The sequence below is a fragment of the Pteropus alecto genome, unplaced genomic scaffold (assembly GCF_000325575.1).
Source record: "Pteropus alecto unplaced genomic scaffold, ASM32557v1 scaffold80, whole genome shotgun sequence".
NCBI classification, from domain to species: domain Eukaryota; kingdom Metazoa; phylum Chordata; class Mammalia; order Chiroptera; family Pteropodidae; genus Pteropus; species Pteropus alecto.
In genome coordinates, this window is record NW_006430460.1 from 3,760,804 (window position 1) to 3,770,321 (window position 9,518).

Genomic DNA, 9,518 nt, shown 5'->3' on the forward strand with positions numbered 1-9,518 from the left:
CCTCAACAAAGTGCAGCGTGGGGAGGGGGATATTACATATACGAGCTTTATTTGGAGAAGAATACTCATCCATGCTGGAAATAAAAGTAAATAATACCCTCCCAATAGCCATTTGCTTATTAGATAAAGACTGTGTATGATTCAAGCTTAAAATTTGCATGCTAATATGAAGTACCCAGATATCTGAAACATCGCTGAAGGCTTTTAGACCTTTACTTTAGAACTTTACTGGAGAGTCAAGGGTAACAATGAGATAATCACTTTGGTATTCGGGTATGAGAAACGGATGGTGAAACCAAATCCAGTCCGACTTAAACGATAGCCTTAGGCGAAGAACTAGGTCCAATTGTGCTGTCTCTGCTAGAAGCTGTTTTCCATTTGACATGTAAGTTCTTCCCTGCAAGCTTTGGCACATGAAGTATTCGGTAAGGAACAAAATTTAAAAATGAAAATGAAAAAAACTACATGTTAAAAGCATAAAGCCGTGTGTGTAGTCTATAACTAATACCTTGTTTTTATGTATATTGTCTGAACAGAAAGACAGTATGAATCAGTCTAGATCTAGGTCAGATGGTGGTGGTGAGGAAACCTCATTTCAAGACCATCGTCATCGTGAGAATGAGAGAATTTGGCAGCAAGAGCGTCTCCACAGAGAAGAAGCCTATTATCAGTTCATTAATGAACTCAGTGACGAAGATTACCGGCTGATGAGAGACCATAATCTTTTAGGCACCCCTGGTAAGAAATGGGCGAAAGAGGAGACCCCTTTTTCATCATTATAAGGAGGAATTTCACAATAAGGAGTTTTTACCCCCTTCTCCTCGCTCCCAAAATAGGGCGTACTGTTTCTGTGGCTAAGGGCTTTTTGACATAAAATAGAAAATCACTGGCTTGCTTCTGTATTTTATAAGTAGGTAAGAATATCAGACACGGAGCAGTTATACTGACAGATTAATGTACATAGTAGCGTCAGATACTTACAGAGATGCTCCTAATTCTCTTAAGCGATATTCGTACAAATAAAAACATAGTAGTCCCCCCCACGCAGTTTCACTTTTCCGCGGTTTCAGTTACTCATGGTAATAAATTTCATGCCATTCTGAGTACCATGATGAAATCTCGCGCCTTCCTGCCCTGGACTTGAATCATCCCTTTGTCCAGTGTCTCCGGACTGCATGCACTGCCCACCCGCCAGTCACTGAGTCTCTGTTACCAGATGGCCCATGGCATCGCAGTGCTTATGTGCGGTAACCCTTATTTCACTTGATAATGGCCCCAAAGCCATTCCATTCACGTAACTTTTATTAATATATACTGCTATACTTGTTCTATTTTATTATTATTGCCATTAAGTTAATCTTTCACTGCGCCTAATTTGTAAATTAAACTATCATAGGTGTGTGCGTATAGGAAAATACATAGCATACATAGGGTTCAATACTGTCAGTTTCAGGCATCCACTAAGGATCTTGGAACATATTCCCTGCAGATAAGGGGAGACGGCTGTATTTAAAACCCATTTGTATCATTCGAGGTATAATAATTTAGCTGAATTAATAACTCCCCTAAAGTTCAGTGTGCTCCATAAATTTTTTACAAATTGAGTTCACAGATGAATTCAGTGAAACTTATGTGTCTTATATTAATATATTTGTATATTGCATATTTTATATTGATGACCTATATCATGAGTTATTTGGGTCATCGGTATAAAATTCAAGTCAATAAAGATTTGATGTTTTCTCTAGGAATACTCCCTTCTTAATTTCTTTTTAACTAAGAGAAAAATCCATGAATTATAACTTAGGGGTTCCTAAGTATATCAACCGAGAGTCCTTTATTAATTATTCGAATTAAATCATAATTGTATAAAACATTAATAAATGAAACACAACCAAAATGATGTGTATTTACATCATTTAAATGTATTTAACTGTCTTCAATTTACAGAACGTGAAAAGGATAGAATGTCTCCTACAGATTGCTAAAGATTAGCCTTTCCATTCATGAGTCATAATAACACTTAGTAATTTAAAGTTTTTACTTTCAGTGAGCAATTTTTCATTATTTTAGGAGAAATAACATCCGAAGAACTGCAACGGCGGTTAGATGGAGTCAAGGAGCAACTCGCGTCTCAGCCTGACTTGAGAAATGTGACAAACCCCAGAGGTACTGCGGACTCCTTTTCTTAAGGAACAGGTTTGGTGGGAGCGATTGCAGAAGTGAACGTACCGGATCTTGTACAACATGTTTGTAATGTTTTCCAGTTTCGATTTACGACTCAGATAGCTCACGTAGTCTGCGCAAAGCGGTGTAATCAGGCAGTGTAGGATGGGGGCTGCCAGCGCTCACAGGTAGCCTTCAGGGAGCTCGCGGGTGAACCAGCATATCATCGAGTTAGTCACCAGCATAGTTCTTTTTGATCTCAGAATGGACACACTATTTGTTGTAAAGTCATATGACTAAACCTAGCTTCTAAAAATTTATGCAGAGCAATACAGAAAGACCGAGTCAAGAAACGTGTTTGTTGCTTTGTTTTGCCCTTTTTGTATTCGCTTTGTCATTTTATTGAACGAACACTAAGTTTTAAGAAGTTCTCATAAAAAACAAAAGTACTTGTGGAAAGAATTCCAACTGGATGAGAAATGTAGAGAGTTAAAAATAAAGCCAACCTGAATGTCTTCTTACCGGTTCGTTCCTCCCCCAGAGGTACTCATTACTAGTAGCTTCACATAGAATAGCAAGGTCATTGAATTAGTGAGGGCAAAGACTGTTAAAACCCCAAAAGGCAATGGCACAGTAAGATAGAAGTTTATTTTTCTTTCATGTCAACAGTCCAGGGCAGATAGGCAAACTTTGCTCCGGAAACCCTGGTGGAACCCCGTCAGCCAGCCGAGGCTCCTCAGCCGTGCTATCCAGTACAGTGGCTACTAGCTACATGGGACTATTGAACTTCGAATTAAATAGATTGAAAATGCAGTTCCTCAGTCACGTTAGCCACATTTAAGTGCTGAGTAGTCACACGTGGCCAGTGGCTTCTGCATTGGACAGGGCAGAGGTAGAGAGTTTTACTGGACGCTGCTGCTCCACGGTGCTCCACGTGATCTAGCTAAGTCAAAACTGTATCTAGGTTCCAGCTGGCGGGAAGGCGATCCAGGCATCAGCCCGAAAGTGTGAGATCCCACTTCTGCTCCCATTTCATTGATGAGAACTTGGCCATGTGGCTGGGCCTTAGCTGCCAGGCTGCCCACGTGACCATCACACCGCATTTACAGCGAGAGAAGTGTGGGTTAGATTTTCTTAAACAGTGAATTCCGAGACACGCCCCTTTATCACCACATCCGTAATTAGAGAAGAAAGTGGCATTTAGAATGATTAATGTTTACCTGTCTTTTACTCATGTCTTTTTCTAAATTAAAGTGGAAATTAGGTATTAACCTTTTTTCTACTTTATGTTTAGATATGTAAATTGTTCATATTGGTACAACTGGTAATACTGGTCCTTCGTTTTAATCGATAACGTACTCATCACGTGAAAAATAGCTTATATCATTAGAATATGGCTAAAGTTGCTGTTTAAGACACTAGCAGCTGATTGACAGCTCTAGCGTCAACTTTTTTAAAAGTTTTTTTATGAGAGCGTGCAGTCTTGAAATGAAACCAAAGCAATCTCGTTTTTCAGTGGAACAAACTTTAAGGTTGAAGTCTGTAGAATCTGTGCGGTGCATTAGAATGCTTTTCATTCTGTTTTGCACTCATATAATCCACTGACTGAAAATGGAAAACTTCGGTTTCCCGCAGTAGCAGAGTCAGAGAAGTTTATTGGGACGTGTTTATTTCTGAATCGAGTCATTCGACCAGATTAATTGACAGTCTGTACCAGATGCCGTCGTAGAGGTTGGGGATTTAACAGTGAATAAAATAAGACAAAACCCTTAGTCTTCATGGAACTTATGTTCTAAATGAACAGAAAATGAATTTTGCTATATATAGTAGCTAACATTTACTGAGCGCTTCCTATGTGCCAGGTATTGTACTAATCATTTTATATACGGTATCTTTTTTTATCCTCATGATAACTCTGTGACATTTATACTACTGTTATCTCCCTTTTACAGATGAGGATTCAGCTATGGAGAACTTAAATAACGTGCCTAAAGTTTCCCAGTTTCACATAAGGACAGATATTGTAGTTCTAACATTGTATTCAGAAAGCCAGATTTCTTGAGATGTACATTTTTGACAATTCCTGAGAAACAGGTTACGAAAATCTCTAGCTGTAAAAATGTTGATCGAATTACCTTTATCAGAAGGATTCCACAGATTTGAGATGAATTATATATAAGTTTTGCCACTGTAGTTTGTTGATATTGCCATATGAATAAAGCAATTTAAATCTATACTTTCGGTACTAGAAACATTTCTCGTTTGCCTCAACGTTTTGCCAATAACAGGCAGATAAAAAGCAAGAGTGAGGATTTCTTCCCAGCTTTGCATAAATAATACTGAAAGTTTTGTAATAGATAGGTCTGTGTGAAATTTTATAATACATAGGTGTACAATATGCTTATCATATACACCTTTCTTTTAGAAAGTGCAGCTTTTTCCCATTTTTCCCCATTTTTCATTCATTCAAATGCACGTGTGTTCTTAAATATAATTTAATAAAAACTTTATCTTACAAGCTTTCAATAAAATCTAAGAATAGATTTTAAGACTTGATCCTAAGTCGATTCGGTTTGCTTTCCAGACTCAGAAGTCCCTCGGGAAGGCCCCCATGAAGATTCTCTGCTGGAGTGGCTGAACACCTTCCGTCGCACGGGAAATGCAGTTCGAAGTGGACAGCACGGGAACCAGACTTGGAGAGCCGTGAGTCGGACAAACCCAAGCAGTGGAGAGTTTCGGTTTAGTCTGGAAATCCACATAAATCATGAGAACAGAGGATTTGAAATTCATGGGGAAGATTATACAGGCATTCCACTTTCGGATATCAACAGAGATCAGACGACAACGAGGCAGCAAAGGTCAAGTAGCCCTGTGGCCAGGCGGACCAGAAGCCAGACCTCAGTGAATTTTGGTGGCAGCAGTTCCAACACCTCCAGGACTAGGCTAGGCTCAAGGGGGCGCAATTCAGTAGCAGGATCTTTCTCAGCATCGGAAAGATCAAGAAGTGGAACCGGGGGAGCAGGGGGCGTTCCTAGAACTAGTGCTCCCCGCGCCGATTTCAGTGGTCACACACACCAGTCGGGTGGCGGTGACCTCAGGCGCAGGGAGGGCCAGCGATTCGGAGCAGCACACGTGTGGGAAAATGGGGCTAGAACTAACGTCACGGTGAGGAATACAAACCAAAGATTAGAGCCAATCCGGCTGCGGTCTACGTCCGGTAGCCGAAGCCGGTCGCCGCTCCAGAGACCAAGTGCCACCACCGTCTACCGTAATTCCCAGAGGGAAGGCAGACCTGCTCAGCCAGCCGTGCGCAGGTCTGTGAGGAGAGGTCCAGCTCGTGTCATTTTAGAACAAGATAGAGCACGCAGAGGTGCAGCATACGCCCCGTTCCCCAACTCCAGACTGGTGTCCAGAATAACAGTAGAAGAAGGGGAAGAATCCAGCAGGTCCTCGAATGCTGCGCGACATCCAACAATCACACTGGACCTGCAAGTGAGAAGGATTCGTCCTGGAGAAAACAGGGATCGGGACAGCATCGCGAACAGAACTCGCTCCCGGGTGGGGCTGGCGGAGAACACCGTCACCATCCAAAGCAACAGCGGGGGCTTCCGCCGCACCATCTCTCACTTGGAGCGGTCGGGGATTCGAACCTACGTCAGCACCATCACCGTTCCTCTTCGCAGGATATCTGAGAACGAGCTCGTGGAACCCTCGTCCGTGGCCCTTCGGTCGATTTTAAGGCAGATCATGACCGGATTTGGAGAGCTGAGTTCCCTAATGGAGGCCGAATCCGAGTCGGAGGTTCAGAGAAACGGCCAGCATTTGCCAGAGATGCACTCAGAACGGGGGAACCTGGGTGCAGGCGGTGACATCGGCCAGCACCGTGAAGGTTCCTCCCAGGGCAGGTGGGCCCAAGAAGACAGCACTGAGCGGGGCGGTGAACACGAGGCCGCCCAGCCTCACCCCCGAAACGGCGGCAGGCCGTCGCGAAATTCCAGTAACCTCGTAGAGACTGGAACGCTCCCCATTCTCCGCCTTGCTCACTTCTTTTTGCTAAATGAAGGCGATGACGAGGATCACGTACGTGGTTTAACCAAAGAGCAGATCGACAATCTGTCCACCCGCAACTACGAGCACGACGCGGCTGACGGCGACCTCGGTAAGATCTGCAGCGTCTGCATCAGCGACTACGTGGCCGGAAACAAGCTCAGGCGCTTACCCTGCATGCACGAGTTTCACATCCACTGCATTGACCGGTGGCTCTCCGAGAACTGCACGTGTCCCGTCTGTCGGCAGCCTGTCTTAGGGTCCGGCGGAGCGCCCGACGGGTAAAATGATGGGATCTGTGCAAACGTCGCATCTTAGGAGAGCTGAGTCTTCAGGCGTTCTTTCGTGGAGTTGCTGGCGATGAGCTAAGCAGAATGAAAAAAGAACAGATTATTATAGTTGGAACTATTTTTTGTGTGCTATTTTTAACTTGTTAAAAAGAGAGAAATTTATGTGAGATTTAAAATGCAGGTGTTAAATTATCCAAAAGTACAGAATAGTTAATATTGCTAGAACCAAATAACCCTTAAGATGTTTTTATTTTGGTAATTTGTCATGCTAAGCACTTTTGTATACACTGCACAGCTCAGTAGGTTAAAAATCAATCTTCCTTTTCTTAATAGTACACCTGACTTGCCTTGGAATTTCAAATTCCAGAGGCTCAGTACTATGTCCAGACATTGGTGTCTAAGCCAGCCTTTCATTAACTCTCTCTTTTAAGGACAGTATCTTCTCATGAAAGAGTGGCTGACTGTTTGCGAAATGTATTTAAGTTACTTGAAATGTTAAATTTAATATGCAACATACCATATATGTATATATAGATATATAGTTTTAAGGTTAACAAATTCCGTCTAAAAACTACCAGTTGGGTTCTTATTTAAGCTTTTAGGCTAATACTGCATAAGGCACAATGTTTAATATTTACAGGATCATCTCTGGGAGGAAGTGCATTAAGATAATTTAAAAATAGAGGTAATTTACTGAAGCGTCTCTGACAATCTGACTTACTAGACAATAAGCAATATATAATATTGAACAAGTATTTCTTTATTCAGAAATGGAACATGGACATTTTAGAACATACAGGTTACTTAACTTGAGTTCAACTTTTTTGTGACTTTTTTGAAAGTGCAAACAATTCTTTGGATTATATTAAGTAAAATACACGATATGCATGGATTCTGAGATTTAATTTTAAAGTCTAAAAAAATATCTATAAAGAATCAAATGCATAGGTAGTATGTTAAGTTCACTGGGAGGCCAAAAACTCCAAATAAAATGAAACAAAATACACTTAAAAGAATGTAGAATTTATACGAACATGAAATATGCATTGAAGATCTATTTCTACCAATAAATATTAAAACAAAGCTGTATGTGAACTATTCTTTTCTGTCATTCCACTGTGGTTTATTCACTCAAAAAAAAAATTTAGTTCACACCTGCTAGGGGCCTGGCAGTGTTACAGATGTTGAGAATTCAGCTGCAGAGTCTTCACAGGAAAGACATATTTATTCTTAGAAATTGAAAATCGATTGATAAAATGAACTACTGTTCTGACTCTGATGTGTGTTTATGAATACGTGACACAGTTTCTCTGTGGCGATACTGCCTGGGCAACCACCACAAGGCCAGATTCTGCGAGATTTAGATCTAACATTTCGTTTTTCTTTATGATTTGCGATCATATTCAATTCATTAGGTGAGACGCTCGCACAGGGCGCGCGTTTTGCACCTAGGGTGAAAGGGTTTAGTGAAGTCGTGACCTCGTTCGGGGTAAATGGCTTATGTAGGCCGGTCATGGGACGGACGTAGGACTGAGCAGTTTGATTTGAGACCTTCAAAGAGCACACTAAGGAATTTTCACAATACCTTACAGAATCGGGCTGTCTTGATGACTTTTAGTGGTGAACGGTAAGATCGTTTTTCGTCTTTCAGGAAAATGGGCGTGTTCAGAACACGGCAGACGAGAGCATCGAAGGTGGGGAGCGGTAAAGGAAGGATTGTGATCATTTTTATCATCAGTTATCATTAGCATCATATCAGTTCTTACATAGCCTGAAGGGATGGTAATGAAACTTGTAAAAATGCTCCTACGTAACCATAATCTGTCTCCCGTGCAATTCCAAACGTTTTCACATTCTCCCCAATGGGAGACGATCCAAATTCACTTACAGCTTCTGTACTGCAAAGTGACACGATTTCACCACTCGAGTTCGGGCTCCCTGGAGGGCGTCCATCCCTCCTTGGGCTTGGACTCGATCAGCTTTCATTGCGACGCCTCCCCGTCCAGCCTCCGGGATAAATGATAAATGTAACTTCCATTCCCCTGGGAGAGTGAAGTGGAAAAAAGACCAAACTAGAAAGGGGGAGAGGAGGTGTCATCGATGACACCGATTACTCTGACCCTATGTGTTCATTGTCAAAGACGTTAACTGTGGGTCTTACAAAGCTGATGACTCAAGCCCAATTCTAACCTATATATTTAGGGCAAATGTTCTGAGCCACAGCTACTTGCCTCTGTAGGGCTTTGGGGAATTTTGAGCTGATTCATCCCTCTGCTCCAGGGACTCAGTACAGTTCCAGAGCTGGTTTGGGAGGGCTCAGGCCCCAGATCTGCAGCTTTCTGTTACTAATGAGCATTGGTCTCTGTTTACTTCCGCATAATTTTAACAGCTTCTGTAAGAGGGGTGCAGGTTTCAGATCAGAGATGATGACAGGTGCAAGGAAGATGTCATTCAGGCATTCCTCATTATCATCCAGATGAATAGATACCTTAAGGTTATATTTCTTACTCCCATATTAGAATGAATACCTTAAACAACAAAGCGGGCATGTCCAACCTGTTATATTTAAGCACCAAATACAGACTCATAGAATTTCAGGCCCAGAAGAAGATGGACAGTCTTCTGAGTACATCGTCCGGGCCCTCAAGAACCTGCACTGAACATTTCCCACTCAGTTAGTTGCCAGGCCTGCTTTTAAAGACAAAAGGTGTTACTTTTTACACACTCAATATAATGTCAGTTGGGTCTCTGAGCGGCGGACACCAAGACAGGATTATACGTATGACAGATTCATTGGGGAAACACCTGGGAAGGATAAAGGGGAAAGGAGCAGGACGAGGAGACCCTCCGGGTTACGATGCAGGTCTGACATCCGAGAAGAGCGGGAGGAGGAGGCTGGAGCAGGAGAAGCTGCAGACCGCGGCGGAGCTCAGGCTGTCACCGGCCAGGGCGGCCGGGAATGGAGGCTGCCGCTCGGTTCTGGTCCCCGCCGTAGGCCCCTCAAGTGGCACACCC

The 9,518-nt window shown here is 42.6% G+C and overlaps 1 protein-coding gene across 1 annotated transcript in view; it reads left to right on the top strand.

The window, feature by feature from the left end:
• The window catches only part of RNF6 (ring finger protein 6), a 9,307-nt gene extending 1,721 nt beyond the window's left edge, over positions 1-7,586 (top strand). Inside the window, exons 3-5 of the mRNA XM_006904809.3 lie at positions 537-738; positions 2,074-2,169; positions 4,751-7,586. Of these exons, the coding sequence (XP_006904871.1) occupies positions 546-738; positions 2,074-2,169; positions 4,751-6,498 (2,037 nt within the window). The 5' untranslated portion in view covers positions 537-545 and the 3' untranslated portion in view covers positions 6,499-7,586. The remainder of the gene's footprint in view (positions 1-536; positions 739-2,073; positions 2,170-4,750) is intronic.
• Positions 7,587-9,518: the final 1,932 nt, after the last annotated feature.